Source organism: Colias eurytheme, chromosome 11 (genome assembly GCF_061535395.1).
Source record: "Colias eurytheme isolate Ceu_HAF_F1 chromosome 11, ilColEury1 Martin Lab GWU primary, whole genome shotgun sequence".
Lineage (NCBI taxonomy): Eukaryota > Metazoa > Arthropoda > Insecta > Lepidoptera > Pieridae > Colias > Colias eurytheme.
Window position 1 is genome coordinate 10,783,421 of NC_142990.1, and position 22,601 is coordinate 10,806,021.

The 22,601-nt window shown below is 33.1% G+C and overlaps 2 protein-coding genes across 2 annotated transcripts in view; both read left to right on the top strand.

Annotated features, from left to right (window-relative positions):
• The window catches only part of MFS9 (major facilitator superfamily transporter 9), a 43,522-nt gene extending 27,416 nt beyond the window's left edge, over nt 1-16,106 (top strand). Inside the window, exons 6-11 of the mRNA XM_090106843.1 lie at nt 411-511; nt 1,043-1,196; nt 12,989-13,161; nt 14,144-14,247; nt 14,758-14,878; nt 15,755-16,106. Of these exons, the coding sequence (XP_089962969.1) occupies nt 411-511; nt 1,043-1,196; nt 12,989-13,161; nt 14,144-14,247; nt 14,758-14,878; nt 15,755-15,961 (860 nt within the window). The 3' untranslated portion in view covers nt 15,962-16,106. The remainder of the gene's footprint in view (nt 1-410; nt 512-1,042; nt 1,197-12,988; nt 13,162-14,143; nt 14,248-14,757; nt 14,879-15,754) is intronic.
• A 2,455-nt stretch (nt 16,107-18,561) lies between these two features.
• Nucleotides 18,562-21,212, top strand: LOC149904859 (putative RNA-binding protein 46). Its single transcript, XM_090107260.1, has 4 exons — nt 18,562-19,241; nt 19,551-20,032; nt 20,368-20,575; nt 20,844-21,212. Exons 1-4 carry the CDS (start codon nt 18,579-18,581, stop codon nt 21,012-21,014), a joined length of 1,524 nt encoding a protein of 507 aa, XP_089963386.1. The 5' UTR covers nt 18,562-18,578; the 3' UTR covers nt 21,015-21,212.
• The last annotated feature ends 1,389 nt before the right edge of the window (nt 21,213-22,601 follow it).

Below are 22,601 nucleotides of genomic sequence, written 5' to 3' on the forward strand. Positions count from 1 at the left end.
CGTGTCATTAAGGGTTATTTTTCATTGCATGTTAAATTCGCACTGGTTGGCCGGGGATTTTTTACGATTTTGGTAAGTAATTTGTGTTCTTATGGATTATTTTCCTTTGCATGGAAAATGCATGGAAACAATTCACACATAGTTAGGCGATTTGTTATGTTTTTGGTAAGTATTTCATGTGTTTAAGGTTCGTTTTCGTTTGCAAGAATCTGAAAAGCTTTACTTTGTTTTCTCTTTTTGCCACAAACAGTTAGTTTTATTTGTTAAAAATAAACAAAAAAGTTGATAAGATGCCCATATAATAGTTCTTGAAGTCTATTTCCTAATAGAGAAATAGAAACACTTTTTTTCCTAAGAAATAAAAAAAAAAGAATTGTCAAAATTAATTTGTTTTTTTTTCTATATTCCAGGAATAATGGGTTTGGTGTGGACCACAATTTGGTGGATCGTAGTCAAAGAGTCACCCGAAAAGGATCCGCATATAACAGCTGCAGAACTTAAATATATACAGGTAAATAATAAAAAAAGGCGTGTGGCACTCGGGGACTGCCGCGGTAAAGCTATTGCATGCTATGCCTTCAAGCCACACCTCCGCGCCCGTCGGAGAGGGGAGCGTGAGGATTTTTCGTTACGGAATTTCTGGATTCGGTCCCCGCGCACAAGGCCCGCGATAGAAGCTATGGAATAGCTTAATAAAAGGAATTAATATACATGTAATTTAAAGCATCTTAAAAAGAATAACACTCATGCAATTTTGCATCAATTTTGTTAGAAGAAATATGATGATGAAGGATACAAATAGATTTTTAAAAGTTACATTATTAAACATCAATATCAAATTTGTCTCTATTTTTGAAGTGAAAATTCTTTAGGCACGTTGAGAGTAAAATTTCAAGGTCACGTCACGTAAGGCGACGATTTTGGTATCTTTGGCAAGTCTGAGCCAAAGAAGTTTCACTTCTGACACGTGTGCTCGGCACACACGCTCTTTTTGTTAACACATAATAATCTCCTTTTTAAAACTTTAATCCGAATTTTCCAGGAGTCCCGAGGCACCACAGTATCGGGGTCGCAGGTTCGACACCCGTGGCGGGCGATGCTCACTTCGGGCCCCGTTTGGGCAATAGTCGCCGCACATTTCAGTGAAAACTGGGGTTTCTACACTTTACTGACGTTTCTGCCTACTTTTATGCAAGGTATTTTATTATGTTCTTGAATTTATCGTAAAATGTGATATGAATTTATAATTATAGCCAATAGGCAATAATAAATCATTGGATTGTCTTATAATATGATATTATGATAATAACTAAAATCGTAAAAAAGTATGAACAATAATTATTTGTGCAAGGAGTAATATAAAACTATTGAATATTTGCATTATAAATTCAAAAGTATGTCTGTCTATTACGTTTCCAGAGCTTGAAAAATAGTTCAATGCCAAATATAGTTGTTTTTTTTAGCATTGAACTAGGGGATCAAAACACTTTTCACAAGAAACCGCTACCAATTTTACAAAAGACATTGTACAAACTTATTTAAGGTGATTGCAACGATCTGTTCCCAGCCAATATCCCGCTAGATGGCGCTGAATTCTACATTTCTAGTTTATTTGAGTTTTTGCGTAATTGGAATAGTCATCAAACCTAGGAATAGTCATGGCGGTTACTGAATATTATATTTTATTGAAATATGTTATATCATTGCCTTAAAATCCACCCAATTCGGTAAAATTATGCGTTTTAACATCTGTCATTGCATACAGGGTCGTTTACACACACAGACGTATACAAAAATGATAAAGATTTAACTCTAGATGGCGTGAATGTAAAGCGCGTCACACACGGTGAAGATACTACCTATAATATTTTATCTAATCTAGTAATATTTTATATTACAGTATCTTAAGGTATCCGGTATCAGCGTTCTGACCATCATTTTTTTCTTTTTTCGCTGTAGAACCGCCATCCTGTTACAAATGACCCACAAAGGAGAATGACCACGGGTGGTATCGGTAAAATTTTAGTTGTGCCACGTATTCGTTATATTGTTAATTCCTATTTGTATTTATAATGATCATATGTATCAATATTAAGTCTTAATTAAACCGGATAAATTGAAATAATAGTAAAAGTAAAAGTTTTTCTTTTGAAACATGTATGACTACGTATGGAATCGGTAAAATACTAGTTGTGTCACGTGTTCGTGATATTGTTAATTCCTATTTGTATTTATAATGATCATATTTATCACTATTAAGTTGTAATTATACCGAATAAATAGAAATAAAAGTAAAAGTTTTGTTTTGACACATACCTATATCTATCTCTCTTGCAAACGTCATATGTCATAGTTTCTATTTGAAATGTCAAATGAATGTGTTCGACGCATTGTTCGATGTTATTTTGAAATAATGTTTAAATTACGATTTACTTTTCACATTTGTCTTGTAAATTAAAATATTACCTATGTAATAAATGTAAAACTTAACGTTCATCGTTAGTTTAAACTCGATTAAGTAGTTTTTTGAAGTGTTGAATAAAACTATTGTTTTATTTTTATTGTCGCGAACTGCGGCTTATTTACATAAAAACTTTAATCATATCTAAAAGTACTAACATCAAGCTTTAAATTGAGCTATATTTCATCTTGACACAATAAGTTTGATTGCGATACCAAGTGCCATAGTCACTTGGGCAATCTCCTGTGGTTTTCATTTTTCTGTATGGGTAGACAAAACTTCAAAACGCCACCTGCTACGGTTTATATTATTATGAACGATTAGCTTTCCGCCCGCATTTTCAAAAAAAAACCCGTATAGTTCCCGTTCCCGTGGGGTTTCCGGGATAAAACCTATTCAATGTGTCCAAGTTACGTTCTATATGTGTGCTAAATTTCATTGTAATCGGTTCAGTAGTATTTGCGTGAAACACACACATACACATCCTCACAAACTTTCGCATTAGTAGGAAGTAGGATTGTTATAAAAATAAAAGTTATATTTGTTGGCGTAAACTATTTTATTGTAATTTTGGGAAATAAATAATGTCAAAATTGATTACCTACAATAAAACGCAGTTTTATTTTATTACCTACATTACACTATTGTTTTTTTTTTTTCAAAACATGTATTTGAAGTAGCAAATATGATATTATGCTGATCCAAGCATTTTCACTCAAAACTAATATCACTAATGATTTGTAAAAGTAAATTATTTCAAAATACATTTCATAACCAACAAGTAAGAATAATTATTCATACAACAACAAATCAAAAACACTATTTACTATGGAAAAAAAACCAGGAAGGTGAAAAACATATTTACGATTTCGATGCACTCGACTTTTAGTAAAATAATAGGTAAAAATATTATTATGGTTTTGATCACAGACATATCTGTGGTTTTGATTTTAGCTACTAGTATCAGAAAGCTGCGTGTTCAATGCACGTCGGGGTCCCACAACTGTGGAGGAAGGAAGGTAGAATACCTCCATCGAATAAGTGAAGTTTCTCGACATACTCGATTTGCCGGCCGGCCTCAATGAAGATTGTCCGAAAGTTGTATATGTGCTCTGTAACGAAAAAATTTCGCTAGCGCGATTCAGAGTGAGGTGTCGTTCAATATACCTAATGAAGTTTTTCATCTTTTTATTTTACTGCAAATACAAAATAAAAATTAAACAATGGTAATGTAAATTCTAAACAAACTACTACCAAAATACAATTAGAACAAAAATCATTTGACTTGTTTATTTCACCCAGAGGCCAGAGGCGGCTCGTGACAAAATTGTATAGGTGTTCACTTGAAATAAAACAACGAAAATACAATAGCGTTCGGGATGATTTATTACAAAAAAATGAGCACCACATTTTATAAATGTCTATAACACTAAAAATTACAAAGTACAGGCTATTTCAAAACGAATTCAATGACTAGGTATCAATAATTAGTAAATCACCGAATTTGCATTCGCGAGCGTAGGTATCCATAGTGTTTGTCACTGACGGTCACTGACCTCTATAACTTATAGTTATAGAGGTCAGTGGTGTTTGTTGTGTAAACATGTATGTATTTGAGTAGTTAGTAGCATATTATATTCTGAATTTCTGATCCATGCCTATTCACTCAAAACTAATAACACTAATGATTTGTAACAGTAAATTATTTCAATAGGTAGGTATTTGAACATTTCCCAACAAGACGTAAGAATAATTATTCGTAGGTATACAAGATACAATAACAAATCTAATACACTATTTATTATTTTATTATTTACTAGCGGTCCGCCCCGGCTTCGCCCGTGGTACATGTTTACGTTTTCTCTCCATAACAAGTAATAGCTAGAGAGCTAGCGCAAAGCTACCTGTATGTATTTGACCAGACCTGGATTTTTGTGTGTTGATTCCCCTATACCTACTATACAGTATACATGAGATGAGGAGTCACTAAGCCCAGAGTGGTGGACGGGGCGCGCGCTTAGGTAAGACAGGTGGAAATTTTTGGCGAACTTTGAAACCATTTGACCACGTCTGCCATTTTGATATTTGAAAATAGATTATTATTACTATCGGAAAATAACAATGGCAGACCATTATCACGCGGATAACATTCTGGCAGACACTTATGAAAGTGCTGAAAAAAATACAATTTTGAAAGTATTTGACCAGATCTGCCATTCATATATTTTATTTATTAGGGTCTTAAAAACTTATTTTCGAAACGGCAGACATTTTCATTGCGTACAGACTTCAGCAGACAACAAAACTTTACAGACTTCAGCAGTCAACAAGACTTAGCTTCTACATGGTCAGATGTATATATGTATTACGTTCCCTGACCTTACATCAATGATTTACTTTATTAATGTTTTTATGGTCATTTACATTTAATTTTGAAAACTATGGAATAAAATTTATAAATTTGATGATACAAAACTAAATATACATTTGTAAAGAATCTCAAATATAAAGTTGTGTTGCAAATAACAAATCATTATTTAAATATTTAGTTTATTTCTTTATTTAAGAAACAATTAACAATTACAAAACAACATAAAAAAACACGCATGCATTTATTGAAATGTTCATTCATCATCACTATCGTATGGCGTTGTGTGACTCGTCTTCATAATCCATTGAATCGGATTCTGTAAAAGTAAAACGTAAATTATATAATAAAAGAAATGAGTCATTATAAACTTACCTAGTAAGGCAATGCCTTTGATGTCGCACGATGCCGCCGCGCCGCCAGTGTAGGTACTTCTGCTGCTACATGAAAATATGCTAGGGTTGCAACAAATGGGAAATAAAACAATTGTGATTATTACTATTATGATGTAATCATTTATTCATATTATGTACATTCAAAACAATTGCTATTATTAAATCTGATGTAATTATTTTTTCATAAATATATAATTATTATTAATTACATAATATATTGCACTGTGAAATATTTACGTATCACTTTATTTTTGATGTTCTTAATTGTCTTTTATAAAATTTAAGTGACGCATTCGCATTGGGATCAACAATCCGATAAGAAAAGAATGGAGACAACATATACATAGCTTTGATTTCAATTCTACAGATACAAAATATACAATCTATCTAAAATGATACAACGGATGTTTCCTGCGTTTTCTCGTCAAAATACCGAAACAACGTAATTATTGTATAGTAGTTGGGCGTGAAAGTAAAAAAACAAATGAAAAGTGTTTTCCATATGATTATTTATTAAATTTACGCGATTAAGAATAATTTCAACGATACAATTTAGTAACCGAGAATTCAGAGGATTAAAGAAAATACCTGCCTGATCATTTTATCAAACTCTAAAAGAATTATGGTTATTTCGCATCACTCGGTTTATTAGTTTGGTAATAATTATTAAAGGTAGTTACAACCCTAGCCATTGAGTCGAACGGTAGGCAACACAATATCGACTTTGTGCGGGTACATATGGTACATTTCTTCTTGCTGTGAAGCGTAATTATTATTATTAAGATTTTTTAGGCTATTTTGAATCAGCTGTTCTAATTTAATTCTAGAAATTTATTAAAACGTGATTTTTTTAAAAGTTTATGAGTTTATAAATACCTCAACCAATAGTTATTGTGTCCTATCCTCATTTCTTTATATCTTGGTAGTTAACTAAAGTGTTAAATTTACATAACCTCAACAACAACATTTACACTGCCACTGCACTAAAACTAAACTAACTAGCTCTCTAGCTATAAGAACCATCCTCGTACTTCAAGGGATATAATAAAAAAAGAATTATCGAAATCGGTTCAGCCGTTCTCGAGTTATGCGTTTACCAACACATTTTGCGATTCATTTTTATATTAGACTAGCGGTCCGCCCCGGCTTCGCCCGTGGTACATGTTTACGTTTTCTCTACATAAGAACCATCCTCGTACTTCAAGGAATATAATAAAAAAAGAATTATCGAAATCGGTTCAGCCGTTCTCGAGTTATGCGCTTACCAACACATTTTGCGATTCATTTATATATATATACTAGCGGTCCGCCCCGGCTTCGCCCGTGGTACATAATATTTACGTTTTCTCTACATAAAAACCATCCTCGTACTTCAAGGAATATAATAAAAAAAGAATGATCGAAATCGGTTCAGCCGTTCTCGAGTTATGCGCTTACCAACACATTTTGCAATTCATTTTTATATATAAGATAAGATTATGTGAAAATAACCAGGAAGGTGAAAAACATATTTACGAAAACATAGTAACATAATATGGCTGTCGCTACAATAATTATATTTCAATTTTATCTTTTTATACCTAGTAGAACTGGCCGATGAATAAAAAAAATCGTATTAGAATAAATACAATAAATTACGGAACAAAAAAAGGATTGTAACTGAATTAGGTATGTTTGTTTCTGGGCGCACCGTTTTCGACGACGCGACGCGCGACGTAAGCGTATAGGTATAGGTACCTACTTTGCTAAAACAAACTAATAAAATTGTGTGTCTGTCTGAAAATTCGGAAAAGCATATTTTGCAAGTTTGTAATTACTTTGATAGTTTACCGATTTATAATATGTAATTGTAAAATTTGTAATTGTATAATATATAATTTGCAATGTGGTGAAATTTCATAAAAATCACGGGCCAATTTTTTGTTTTGAATCCCACCGAAAATATAATTGCGTTATTAGAATAATTAATTACTATACCTACCCACGATCAATTATTACAATATAGTCTCAAATGCATACTAGAGAAATATTGCAATTTGATTCAATTAAAATGCATAGCATACAAAAATAAATTCACAACACAAGAAATTCCGCGCGCAAATCATAGCGCGTGTCAATGAAATCAAGAATGTTTTATATCAAGCCGACGCGGACGACGACGCGACGCCGAACAAAAGTACCTACGACGGACGACCACGCTTCGAGTTGCCAAACAACATGAGTAATAAATTGTTTACAAAAAAAACAAGTTTTCCATTTTTCTGTATGAGTAGACAGAACTTCAAAACGCCACCTGCTACGGTTTATATTATGAACGATTGTTATAAAAATAAAAGTTATATTTGTTGGTGTAAACTATTTTATTGATCAATAATTTTGGAATTTAAAATTGTCAACATTGATTACAATAAAACGCAGTTTTATTTTATTACACTATTGTTTTTTTTATCAAAACATGTATTTGAAGTACCATATAATATTATGCTGATCCAAGCATTTTCACTCAAAACTTATATCACTAATGATTTGTAAAAGTAAATTATTTCAATATACATTTCATAACCAACATGTAAGAATAATTATTATTATTCCTACCTACAACAACAAACCTAAAACACTATTTACTATGGGAAAATAACCAGGAAGGTGAAAAACATATTATTATTTACGATTTCGACGCACTCGACTTTTAGTAAAATATAGTAGGTAAACATAATATTATGGTTTTGATTTTTGCTACTAGTATAAGAAAACTGCGTGTTCAAACTACTTGTTTGTCTGTCTGAAAATTCGGAAGTACTTTGGTAGTTTACCGATTTATAATAATATTGTATATATATCGTTGTTTAAAAAATATTCAAACACAATAAAATATGATATACTGATTTATCACTGGTTTCAGTGATGAACTGATGAGTCAATTATAGCCACTATACTTTCGTCATACGTGTGTATGATTGATGTGATTTGCAACGTGGTGATATTTCAGAAAAATCACGGGTCAAATTGTCCCACCGAAAATATAACTGCGTTATAAGAATAACTATACCTACGATAAATTATACATAATACAATATAGTCTCAAATGCATACTAGTGAAATATTTTATTTGAATCAATAAAATAAAAATAAAAAATAAAAAATAATAATAATACAAAAATAAATTCACAACACAAGAAAATCCGCGCGCAAATCATAGCGCGTGACAATGAAATCAAGAACTTTCGAGCCGACCGACGCGGACGACGAAGGAGCCTAACAAAAGTACCTACAATCATAGGCGGCTCGTGACAAAATTGTATGGCCGTGTTCACTTGAAATAAAACAACGAAAATAGGTACCTACAATAGCGTTAGCAGTACAAAAAAAATGAGCACCACATTATAAATGTCTATTTATACACTAAAAATTATAGAGTATTTCAAAACGAATTCAATTATTATTTAGCAATAATTAGAAAATCCCCGAATTTGCATTCGTGATCGTATTCATAGTGTTTGTCTACACTAATATTATAAAGAGGAAAACTTTGTTTGTTTGTTTGATTGTAATGAATAGGCTCATAAACTAGGTACTGGACATTTTACCAATGTTTGCAAGTTTGTGATTACTTTGATAGTTTACCGATTTATAATAATTGTATACTTATATCATTGTTTAAAAATATTCAAACACAATATGATATAGGTACTGATTTATCACTGGTTTCAGTGATGAACTGATGAGTCAATGTTAGCCACAATACTAATCACTTTCGTCATACATGTGTATGAACTATGATTGATGTGATTTGCAATGTGGTGAAATTTCATAAAAATCACGGGCCAATTTTTTGTTTTGAATCCCACCGAAAATACATATATTACTAATTGCGTTATTAGAATAATTAATTACTATACCCACGATCAATTATTACAATTTACAATATAGTCTCAAATGCATACTAGAGAAACATTGCAATTTGAATCAATTAAAATGCATAGCATACAAAAATAAATTCACAACACAAGAAATTCCGCGCGCAAATCATAGCGCGTGTCAATGAAATCAAGAATGTAATTTTATATCAAGCCGACGAGCGACGACGCCGAACTAAAGTACCTACAGTACCATTTACCTTCAGTGTACAGTGCCACAAACTTATCTGACCCGGTGGCAAAAACTGGAACTACGTGCCGCCATTTTGAAATGTCACATTTTCACAGACTTTTCATACGAAATATTTTGTTTATATAAAAGAAAGCGACATCAGTGACACTGTCACCGGGTCAGATAAGTTTGTGGCACTATACAATACAGTTTACAGACCTACGACGGACGAACAATAATGAGTAATAAATAAAAAAAAACATAGTTTCTAAGGTCATTAGTTTTATTTTATTTTATTGTTATTTTCTTTGAACGATTGGAAATGAAATTACTCAATTTTTAAGTTATAAACAGACGTTCGAATTTGGTACGGACCGCACCGTGACCTTGGTGCGCTCCGGACCATATTCGATCGTGTGTACAGTGGTCCGCCGGACATAATTATTATTATTGACGGTACGGTTGGTTCGATGGTTTTTTCATCCGAACTTGGTGCGGACCGTACCAAATTCGCGCGTGTGGACGGGCGATCGCACCGGACAGCGCATTAGTCATAGACAGGGTTGCCAATGTGTGGGGAATTCCCCAAACTGTGGGGATTTTCAGCCCGATTGGGGAATTTGTGGGGAGAGCGTTGGTGTGGGGAAAATGCGGGGAATTTAGACATTTTGACAATTTGACATTTCTTGAACTGAAAATAGAAGAAATAAAAGTAAATGTTCCCCGTTATGTTATCGCATATTTTTATAAGTATTGCCTAGCCTTTTATATTGAACTGACTACAACACAACAAAGTTTTTCGACTTTACTGGCACATTATTCCATTATGAATATCGATAGTGAATCCTTCAGAAGCTCAGCAACTAAAAATCAAATCACTTAAATCAGTGCTGCAGCAATTTCTGATTCTGGAAAATGATGTAACATCTCAGAATGTAGACAATGCACGTAGACGATGCAAGTAGGCGCACGGTTATTTCTCAACGTAAGATATTGACGTGACATACCTGATACCTTAGACGAGACTGTCCAACGAGACTACTTAATGATTTAAGGGTTAGTTTAAGGGTCTCACGTATGTCGACTAGAGAAGAGATAAAGAAGAAAGGTGATGTTTAAAATTCGAACCAACAAATGACTTGCAAAAAAAATATGCCGCAAAGTAGATGCAGATGCAGAGCAGTAATTACATAAGTTTACGTTTATCCTTCTAATATAATAAATGCGAAAGTTTACGAATGCGAAATAGTACCTACTACTGAACCGATTACAATAAAATTCGGTATGACGGTAGCTGAAAATCCAGAATAAGACAGGCTACTTTTTATCCCAGAAATCCCACAGGAACGGGGACTATGCTGGTTTTTCTTTGAAAACGCGAGCGAAGCCGGGTGCGGAAATGTAATTTCGAATACATAAAAGTACCTATTTGGATTTAAATTCTTATTTCTATGAAATCGTGTGAATATGGCTTTTATTTCACTGTCTGAAAACGTGTGGGGAATATGTAGGGATTATCGATTTTTTATTCCCCAAAATTGGGGATTTTCGGTTAGAGTTTTGGGGAATCCTGACTTCGGACGTTGGCAACGCTGGTCATAGACTATATACTTATTACAGCTTTAGTCATAGTTCTACCGCCAAACAAAACGGACGTCGGTCGATCGTTATCAATGGCGATGGCGTCGGATGACGTGGCAAATACTGAAAAAAGATTAATAATATAAATTTTAGAACTCTACAAAGATTTATGATATGACTGCATATGTCTGAATGAATCCCTGTCTTTTAAATATAATTTTGCCCATTCTTTTCTCTTCGTTTTCTTCTTTTCAATGGTTGTAACTTGTACTTGTACTTGTACCAAAAGAAGCCTTGAACTGAGGTCTACATGTTAAAAAAATACAACATTCTAACCACGAATTTATTACGAGAAATAGATTTTCAAGGAATTCGGTTTGACTTTTAATGAGATTACTATGATCAATGCTCGAAATATTCACAAAAAAAGGAGATTAATTTGTATTAATTTGATATTATTGAATTGTCTTATAAATCTAAGATATTTTTTTTGTTCAGTTAATTTATTACATATAAAGATTATGTACCTACATATATTGAAATATCGACTATAACTAACGACTAAAACATAAACAAAAACTTGGTAATAGATAGATGATATATATAATTTTGTTTACTAGGGACAACCCTGACATTCTTTGAAAATCTATATCTCGTAATAACTTCGTGGCTAGAATGTGGTATTTTTGTCACATGTAGAACTCAGTTCAAGGTTTCTTTTGGTACTAAACAGAGCTTCTACTAACGCCTGCATATAATAAAAAAAAATAAAAACGAAAATCAGTAAAAATTACAATACTTTCGCCTCTATCGACAATATCGAAAATTTCAAAAAGGGATAATTTGCGCCTTTAATCACTTCATATATTAGCAACGTAATAAATTATCTAGTCACTAGTGTATCTATTTTTTTATACGAATTTATTTAGCTCAGTCGGCCGCGAAAATTCCAATATTTTAAATGTTTTTTTAAAAATCGTAAATTTAATCATAATTTTTAAACAAAGAATATTTTCTTTGTGCGGCAATGCCTGGACGGATAGCCGAAACCAATTGAATATTGAAACTGTAAAGGCGAAGCTGCAAATTAATTAAATGTAATTTTAAATTATCGTGCAAAGATTTTTATACATTCGCTTTAGAAAATGAAGAGCTATTAAAAGCTGTTTCTTCCAACAGCAAATATAAATGCCAAAAATAAATTTTCTCTATTTAACATTGCTGTTTTAATTATCTCCCGTAAAAAATAACTAAAACTCGTATTTTTGATGCTGTTAACCCTTAAATCCTGGCATCTTAAATACTGGCAACCCTAGGTGCGGTGCGGTCGTGTGGCGAGTCGATCGCACCGCACGAGTACGGTGGTCCGGTCGCACCAGTTCGAACGTCTGTTTATAATTTTACACAGAACTTTGATTTATTAGAATTATGCTCATTATGCATAAGATAACGAACGCGAATGCACGACATCTAGCGCGTCAATGTCTAAACATCGCCTTTCGTTTAGACATTGACGCGCTAGATCTGTAATAAGTATATAGTCTATGCGCTAGATGTCGTGCTTTATGTCGTGTTTCGCTTGGCAAAAGTCACGCACACTACTGTAGAAGTGTCAAATTTTTCCGGTATTTTACTGTTGTTTTTCTAAGTAAATATTGTAAATTATTGATTAAAAAGGTCGAACGCGCACACATTTCATTATAGAGAAGTGATAAAATGATTAGTTTTAAAGAAATAGTGTCTGTGTTAAGTGTTTAGAGGTAATCAAAAATGTATGGAGGGACGGTCGGAACATCAACCTTAACACGATATCACTATCACTACATAGTATAAAACAAAGTCGCTTTCTCTGTCCCTATGTCCCTTTGTATGCTTAAATCTTTAAAACTATGCAACGGATTTTGATGCGGGTTTTTTTAATAGATAGAATTTTTACAGATAGTGGTTCTCGAGGAAGGTTTTAGTATATAATTTATTAGGTTTTAGACAAAGCGGGCGAAGCCGCGGGAGGTAAGCTAGTTCTTAATAAATTTCAGACATATTAAAATAAACATTCTATACACTTGGTTTACAAGTTATTTTTAACAATTTCAGACGTATTCAAATTCAAAACGTCCCAAACGGGCTGGCTGTCCGCCGTGCCATATGTGGCTATGGCGATAGTGCTCCAAATAGCGGGCCACGTGGCTGATTGGATGCTAAAAGTTGGCTTATTATCGCGAACAAACATACGAAAACTGTTCAACTGTGGCGCGTTTTTATCCCAGGTCAGGAATTGTTAAAGTAATTTATTTAGGGCTGATTTTTCAATCCTTGGTTAAAACTTATTCGTCGAATCATGTATAAAACGACCATTTTAAAAACGTATTCTAATTGCCAGTATTTGACAGTTTACGTGACATTTTAATGTTATCGTGTAATACTTTATTGGACGGATAAGTTTTAACCAAGCATTGAAAAATCGGCCCTTATTTATTTATTTAGGTTTACCAGTAATTGTTACACAAATAAGCAAGTATACAAAAAAAAATCTTAAAACTAAGTGTACAATTTAAGTAGGTACACATGCGTACAATCAAACAAACAAAGTTTTCCTCTTTATAATAGATAAAAGGAGTAATTTTTCCAAGTCTCATATTAACATCCATTTAATAAATTATAATGAAACTAATAACTATTTAAATGTGTTAGTGTGTGTATTTATATAATATCCAACACTCTCCCACTGTTCCCAAAATAAAATTAAGGTGCACATTATATTTTTTCTCTACCTATCCTACTGTCATAAAAATTATATGTATCATATTTTAGTACTGAATCATTGCATCTGTACAGTCACGTGGTCTCCTCTGAAAATCAGTGCAGCAATACATTTTAAATAATGGTTGCTGCTTTGCTGACGGGGAGTCCTTTTTGCCTCCATTGCTATCTTTTTTTTCTGTTTTGTGTGTTATATTCCTAAGATTTATATTTTTGAAGTGAAAACTTATTTAGCGGCGTTGGGTATAAAATCTTAAACTCGCGTCAGGACACGTGACTTGATCGAAAAAGCGTAAGACGGATGTTTTTTTTTTTCTTTTTAGCCCTTATATTCCATGCGTAAGACGGATATCATTCCCAAATATCAAACATGCTGAACGTTAATAATCAAGTTTTCACTTCTGCCGGCACTCCCCCAGTGCAACCCGTCTTTTTTTTTATATGGTGGCAAATAAAATGTTTCCTATTCTATTCTAAATAAATTTTCAGACGATATTCATGGTAGCAGCGGCGTATGCAGGCAGTGTGATCGGTTGCATCGTGTGTCTTACTATAGCCGTAGGTCTGGGAGGTTTCGCCTGGTCTGGATTTAGGTATAAATATTATATATTTTATTATTATACTTATATATTAGCTAGTTGATGCCTGTGGCTTTGCTCGCGTCGTCAAAGAAAATTAACTGTCAATGAAATAATAAAAAATTTGGTTGTCTGTAAAGTCGGTTTACTGACGATAGTTGAACGTGACAACGTCCGATCGTGCTTCTTTGTCGCTCGTTCCGCGCTCTCGCTTGCACTTCAAGCCTTGCATGGAACGCCTCAGAGCGAGGTAACGCCGCATGAGTCATGTTTTTTCGTGCGTGCAGCCGGCGCTATCGAATTATAAGACGTTGTCACGTCAAAAATCAGTTTAGTTATCTATCCATTGCTTTATTTACGTTATCTGTGAAAATAAATACAAAACAATATTATCTGTCATCTTATAGTTTCTTACAAACTGCTTCATGATACTAAATTAACTATTTAACCTTTCACTACTTTCAGCCAGTTTTATAGTAATAAATAAGATGTGTTTTGGTATTAAAACTAATATATTTATTTCAGCGTGAACCATTTAGACATAGCCCCGCCTCACGCAAGCGTTTTAATGGGATTGTCTAATACCATCGCGACTTTACCCGGTATAGTTAGCCCACCACTTGCTGGATCTATTGTTACTGATAAGGTAAATTATTTAAAATAATTATATTCTAAGGGCCGATTTTTCAATGCTTGGATAAAATTTATTCGTCGAATAATGTATAAAACTGCCATTTTAAAAACGTATTCTAATTGCCCGTATTTGACAGTTTACGTGACATTTTAATATTATCGTGTAAAACTTTATTGGACGGATAAGTTTTATCCAAGCATTGAAAAATCGGCCCTAAATATAAAAAATAAAAATTTGAACAATCATATGACAAGAACACAAGAGTCTAATGTAACTAAGAAATGTATTATCAGCTTTCCACTAATAAATAAATTATTAAGTGTATGCAGTAACAAACATACAGAAAAATATATCTTTCGTATTTGGAATATTAGTATCTTTTGTCTCTTTATAATATTCAAATTTAACCATTCACCGTTGCTTGGTAATATAACTTCCTAAGAAATATACAAAAGGATGGCAAATATCTTCTTTTCCCCTATTTATTTTTAACTAGTTGTGCTCCGCAGCTGTTGGTCTTAGCGTGATGATATATAGCCTTCCTCGATAAATGGTCTATCTAACACCGAAAGAATTTTTCAAATCGGACCAGTAGTTCCTGGGATTAGCGCGTTCAAACAAACTCTTCAGCTTTATAATATTAGTATAGATCACTACATACTATAAAACAAAGTCGCTTTTTCTGTCCCTATGTCCCTTTGTATGCTTAAATCTTTAAAATTTCGCAACGGAATTTGATGCGGTTTTTTGTAATAGATAGAGTGATTCAAGAGGAAGGTTCTAGTATATAATTTATTAGGATTTAGACAAAGCGGACGAAGCCGCGGGCGGAAAGCTAGTGTAAAATAAAAAACAAAATCATTAACTAATAAAAATTTATCTTTACAGTCCGCAGAACAATGGCGTATAGTGTTCTTCATATCGAGTGCTATATATCTCCTGGGAGCAATTATTTATTACATATTTTGTTCCGCGGAAAAACAACCGTGGGTCCTCGAAATTGATAACGATGCAAGTTTCGATACAGACGCAGCTTCCGTTACTACTGCGAGAGGATATGATAATAAAGCTATGGATACACATTCTGAAATGTAATTAATGATAAATAAATAAATAAAAAATGTGTGCGTGTACTAGTGTACACACGTAAGTGAAACTTCTTTATGACCTTATTTTTAAAAAATTTACTATATGCAACTTTACAGAAATACGTCGAATCACGCGTGGTAGGGATAAGAAAATGGCGCGTAACAGAAAAAATGTTACACTAAATTTTTTTGCTTCACTTCAGTTTCACTTCAATAAATAAAGTGTGGTGTACACTCAGCATGGAATAAAGAAGAAAAGTTTAAAAATAGTTGGTTGTTTTAAGCCATTGACGTACTATAGCAAGACTCAGAATTAAAATGTCAAATATGTCAGTTGCGTTGAATAAAACAATTATTGAATTTAACACCTTAGTTCTGTTGTTAATTAAAAACTCTACCTAATTCCCTAGAGAGCAGAGTTTTGCCTAGGACAGTTTTTGATTGTTGACTGGTCGCTTATTGTACGAGAATGGTTGAAATTAATAGTTTGTAAAACCCACCACAGTGGCGCTAGTGTCGCAAGTATTCAGAAATAAATGTATTTGAAGTGGTTGAATTTGTTGAAAATTAAAAAAAATCCTAAGAATCTGTAATATTCTTCAGTATATTAGTATAATTTTAACTATATTTTTTGTCCAAATTATTGAATAAGTTAAAACCAGTAACAATGTATGTTCTGATTTTAATAGTATTGTTAATTGAAGCGAATTGAAATTATGATGTTTTTTCAAAGAATGTGTACCTAATTTCATTATGACGCTTTGATTTAAAAAGCCAATTTTTGGAGGACCATTGTGTTTATATATAAATTGAAATAGGTTAGATACATTATTATTAAAGAAAATAAAACATGAGTTTTGAAATTTTTTAACGTTTAACCTGTTTTATATGTTTAAGAATTCTACAAATTTTCAATTATTGTCTTTTGTGAGATCTGAATTTATGTTTTAGTAGTATTTCGTTGATTCAATTTGAGATCTTTATTTTATATAGAAAAAAGGGCGTGTGTGCCGAGCACACGTGTCAGAAGTGAAACTTATTTGGCAAGATTCAAAGATACCAAATTCGTCGCCACTTCATGACGTTACCGTATTGCCATGACGCGACCTTGAAAAATTACTCTCAACGCGCCCAAAGAAGTTTCACTTCAGAAGAAATTAATTATTTACTATGCATATTATATTATTAATGTAAGAATGTACTTTTGGCTAACCACTGTAGATAATTCTTTAAAATATGTAGGTATATTGAGATAAGTAGATTTTTCAAATTATATGATTTTACTATTAGAAGCTTATGTATATTTTGATAATCTATATAAAGCATGGTGAATTGAAAAAGAAAATTGAGAAAATACATAAAAAGTGGTTTTGTATTCAAATCTATCTATTGTTTGTTTGTTTTAAGGCGCTAATCTCAGGAACTACTGGTCCGAATTGAAAAATTCTTTCAGGGTTAGATTGTCCATTTATAGAAAAAGGCTATAGTTATAGTCTATTGATATCATCACGCTAACACCAACAGGAGCGGAGAAATGCGGGTAAAACCGCGGGGCACAGCTAGTATTTAATATCTGCTGAACCTAAAAAATATGCACAAGGAAAGAATTTTAATTTGTAGTTGTAAATCAAGCTCAAAAATAAATTTACCCAACTATTGTTTTTTATTTTTACATGTAAAATCTTATTAGTTTTTAGGAAATATACTGTATAATTATATTGATAAGCCTCGCAAATGTATAGAAATCATGTATTTGCAGTTGTAGTAATGTATGTCTATAAGTTTGTATTTTATGTTGTTATATTTCTTTAATTCCATTATATCTGTGATGATATAGATTTTATGAATTAAATTTTGTTTTATTTTATTCAAAACCCTGAAAAAAATACTCTTTTGCATGTCGAAATTATAAGAAAATGATTGGCAAATACTTGACCGATAAGTATAAAATTTACAAAAATATGTTTGCACGCCATCTATCCGCATTAGTTAGTACCTCGTATTGTTTATTATTGATTACTCATTTTTATTTCTAACAATTTAAAATTTTAATCTTTATAATAACACGTCTTTATAGTAACTAAGTATAAATATTTACAACACAAAAAAGTTGTATGATGAAAAAAAAATGCAAAAACTTCAAATCAATATCAACGCCATCTTTTGTAAAAAATTGAAAGCTTAAATGGTACTCTTTCAATTTAAATATTTTTCTCAATTTGAAAAATATTCGAAATTCTACACCTTGCATTATTCATAATTTTTTTAAATATATTGGTAAATTGTTTGCATGATTAATAAACATAATATAACTACATAAACCAATTCCGTTATATCATATTCGGTAATTTCATATAATAAAATAAATCTTTTTAAATAAACAATTTCTCAAATATTATAATCTTACAAAATATTAACAAATAATTTAAAATATTAGCATTAAATTTTAATACGATTTTCTAAATTAATAAATAAAAAGTCGCTCAAAATTATTTTCCAAAACAAACTTACTACGTCACAGCCGCCGAACCGTTTGTCGGCAAATATAAAAGCAGGCGGCACTTTGTCGCGCCGCTCTTTCGCCGTTACTTCGATTTGAGACGTTGATCGCGTTGATTGTAAAAATGGTTGATCGTAATCAGAACGAAATTTCTAGAAGATTATTGGGCGTGATGCAGAAGACTGGATATCCTATCGTCCAACACAACGGGCAGAGGAGGTTCGGTCCGCCTCCAGACTGGACTGGTCCTCCACCACCGAAGGGCTGCGAAGTCTTTATCGGAAAGCTTCCGAGAGATATCTTTGAAGACGAGCTCATCCCTATATTCTCATCAGTGGGCAAGATCTACGAGCTACGCCTGATGATGGACTTCTCCGGCTCCAACAGGGGCTACGCCTTCGTCACGTACACCACGAAAGCAGATGCCACCGCTGCAGTTCACGAGCTGAACAACTACGAGATAAGGCCTCGGAAGCACATAGGGGTGGTGAAGTCCGTGGACAATTGCCGCCTTTTCATCGGGAACCTTCCGAAGAACAAAACCAAGGAGGAAGTGTTTGAAGAGCTGTCGAATCGGGTCTCCGGTATCGTGGACGTGATTATTTACAAGAATTGTTTCGATCGGCGGCAAAATAGGGGGTTCGCTTTTGTGGAGTTCACGTCGCATAGGGCGGCAGCAATGGCTCGTCGCGCGTTGGTGCCGGGCTGCGTGAAGCTGTGGGACCGCGAGCTGCAGGTGGACTGGGCTGAACCAGAGCCAGATATTGACGACGAACAGATGAGACTTGTAAGTAGAATTATATTTGCTTTGCGATTTTCTTTTACTGTAGCGAAATTATTTACGTACTTTTTTATCTATGTAACAAAGCCATTTCTTGCGAATTGTTTTTTAATAGTTGAAGGGGGTGGATTTTGTTTTTCTTCCAAATTCGTTAATTTTCGGACTAATAATACAATATTATCCCTATGGCGTATCTATTGTTTATAGAAGTTTATATTGCAAGATCATTGTTAATTGTTATATAAATATTAAATAGTAATGCGATGCGTATCACGGTTTGAATAAACAACGTTTGATATAGTTTATCTATTGCAGGTGAAAGTGTTATATGTTCGTAACTTTGAAATTCGGACATTACCAGACACAATAAAAGCTATATTCGAAACTGCGATAAATAATAAAGTCGAAAGGGTAAAGAAAATATACGACTATGCGTTTATACATTTCTATGAGCGCGAACACGCAGAGCTTGCTATGGCGAAATTGCAAAATGCGGAGATAGACGGAAGTAATATAGAGATACGTTGGGCCAAGCCGGTCGATCGCGATTTGTACCGTATACAGAAGCTAGGGAGAGGCAATGCGAAGTTTAATAATAATCTGGACTTGTCTCAAACTTTGATGCTTTATAAACAGCACCTGCAGAAAAAGGAATATGCTAGCAGCCCTAACGACGAAGGCATCGGGTCGGCTTGCGCTGTGGAATCTCCATGTTGCTCGCCCATTGAGTATAAGCCGGCTTGTCAGACAGATAGCTACACCATGGCTCCAGCTAAGCTTGACTCCATGTGTAAAAGGTACTTATAAGTTTAAATTTCATATAGGTACATTTTCATTTTAGACTACCCTCCAATATACCTATTGCACTTTTTTAGTCTGCCTATTCAGTCTCATGTAAAAAAAAACCTTAATCCTTACTAATATTATAAATGCGAAAGTAACTCTGTCTGTCTGTCAGTTACTCAATCACGCCTAAACTACTGAACCAATTTGCATGAAATTTGGTATGGAGATATTTTGATACCCGAGAAAGGAGGCTACCTTTTATTGCGAAATATGTACCACGGGGCGAAGCCGGGGCGGACCACTAGTTACATAATATAAATTAATGTCTATTTTTGTAAAATTCCAGGTACTCATGGGTGTCACCACTGTACAAATACCATAAATATGTAGATCCTACTGGCGATGACTTGTGGGTTGGTAGTGTGGAGTTGCCGCATGTCGGCCAGCCGCTGCTGAACCCACCGCGGGTGATGGGCCCACTGATCACCAGGCCTTGCTTCTCGGTACAACAAGCTCATGTTGAGGCTGCTGAAATAGCGCTACATTCACTTAAGGTAATTCAATTTTAACTATCAGTCTATACTAAATTAAAGACTTTCTTTTTATTTGAACAATAAATCTATTGTTTGCTAAGTAAAGTAGTTTTGAATGTATAAAGAACCTAAAACATTCTACAAATGTATGAGTTGTCTGTGTCCATTGGAATTGGTTATATAAATTGTATCATCTTTTGTAATAAATTCCTGCAGTATTATAATTGAATCTTAATATTTTTAAAGTACTTATGATCATATGCAAACATTGTCTTTATTTCTATTTCAGATGCTTCGAGCCAACCTCATACAGCGGTCCACACAAGTTTCTACCCAGATGTACCAGGCTGTAGTGCCCACAGTGCCCAGTTGCATCAGTGTACCCTGCGACTATATTAATCCCCATCTATTCACTAGGCCTCCGCCAACTCTACCTGTCTCCATCCCACCTATGTGGTAGATTTAAGCGGACAAATTTAATTTTTATTGTTGAGCCAATAAAAATTTATTTCCTTTTTACCTTTAAGTAATTTAGTTAAGAAATAATTATAACCGAAATATAATCTTATTCTTGGAAGAAATAAGATTGTATTTTGTTTAAAAAGCTAAAGTGTAAGCTATTCAATTTGATACAATTGTGAAAATTGTAATATTGAATACTGGCAGCACTAGGCAATTTGGTTTATTTCCTTATTTTTTAAGTTACCTTAAGAAATAATTATAACCGAAATATAATCTTATTCTTGAAGAAATAAGATTGTATTTTGTTTAAAAAGCTTAAGTGTAAGCTATTCAATTTGATACAATTGTGAAAATTGTAATATTGAATACTGGCAACACTGAGCAATTTAGTTGATTCTTTTTTGACAATTTTTTGTTGACTAAAAAAATCCTTTCTTGACTAGAACTAGAATAGTATTTTGACTTGTTAATTGTTTAGATTTTATAAGGCGTTATTTACTTGAGTAAAGCTGTCCTCAATGCTTCCTTGTGTTTATAATTGTATATTCAGAGAGAATGCATTGTTAAATCTAGCTATATGAGACTGTAACTTTTTTTGACAATAAACTTTTGATAACATATTGTGGTTGTTTGAATTTTCTTGTACCTACACAACAATATTTGCTTGTACCTACATAATGCTACTGGTCACTAAGTATATGATTCCAACTATTCATCCAATTCAGATTTTTTAATAGGTGAATTCTTTATATATTTCTTTTATTTATATCAAATTCTATACATAATATAATAAAACGGCAATTGGATCGTTTCTATACAATATACTAAATAGAGTAGTTGCTGAGCAGTATGCATGTGTTTGTACAATGATCTAAGGTTTGTACCTTCATGACAAAACAATGCATCACGTAAAAATTACTGGACAGATTTTGACGCAATTTCATAATATGATAGGCTGTTAGTTACTAGTTTCACTTTATATCTATTTTAACCACAGAGATTTTTGAATCCGCTCGACGTTAATTTCTGATATCTTGAATGGATTTCAAAAAATGTACTACCTCAAGAGTGCTATTTCTATATGTCGTGGCCATATCGTAGATTTGCTCATTTCATGAAATGATTGATCATTTCACGAAATGGTCGCATTTCATGAAATGGTTGAATGTCTATTGGCCATATCATGGTGTGGTTTGAGCAGATCAATGATAAGAAATCGTTTCTCTATATGGGCAACTAAACGTGGGTTTTTCATGAAATGATCAAAATTATTTGATCATATCGTAAAATAGTTACATTAATAATTATTGGTGGAAGTGCTACATGCGCTGTGTTTACGTGTGAAGATGGCGGCCGCTGGCGAAAATTTTATTATTCGCAGTTAAAAACTCTACAATTCGTGAAATTACAATATGAAAAAAGTCATAGTAAAGAATTTATGACGAAGAGTACTATGGAAACTGCGGATATTTTATATTCAAGAAAAAATGCTTCTAAAATCCTATAACAATATTTTATATATCCTGCTATATTATTATAATTGTTTCCTATTTCAAAAACGATTCGCTTCTGGTACTCGCCAGCC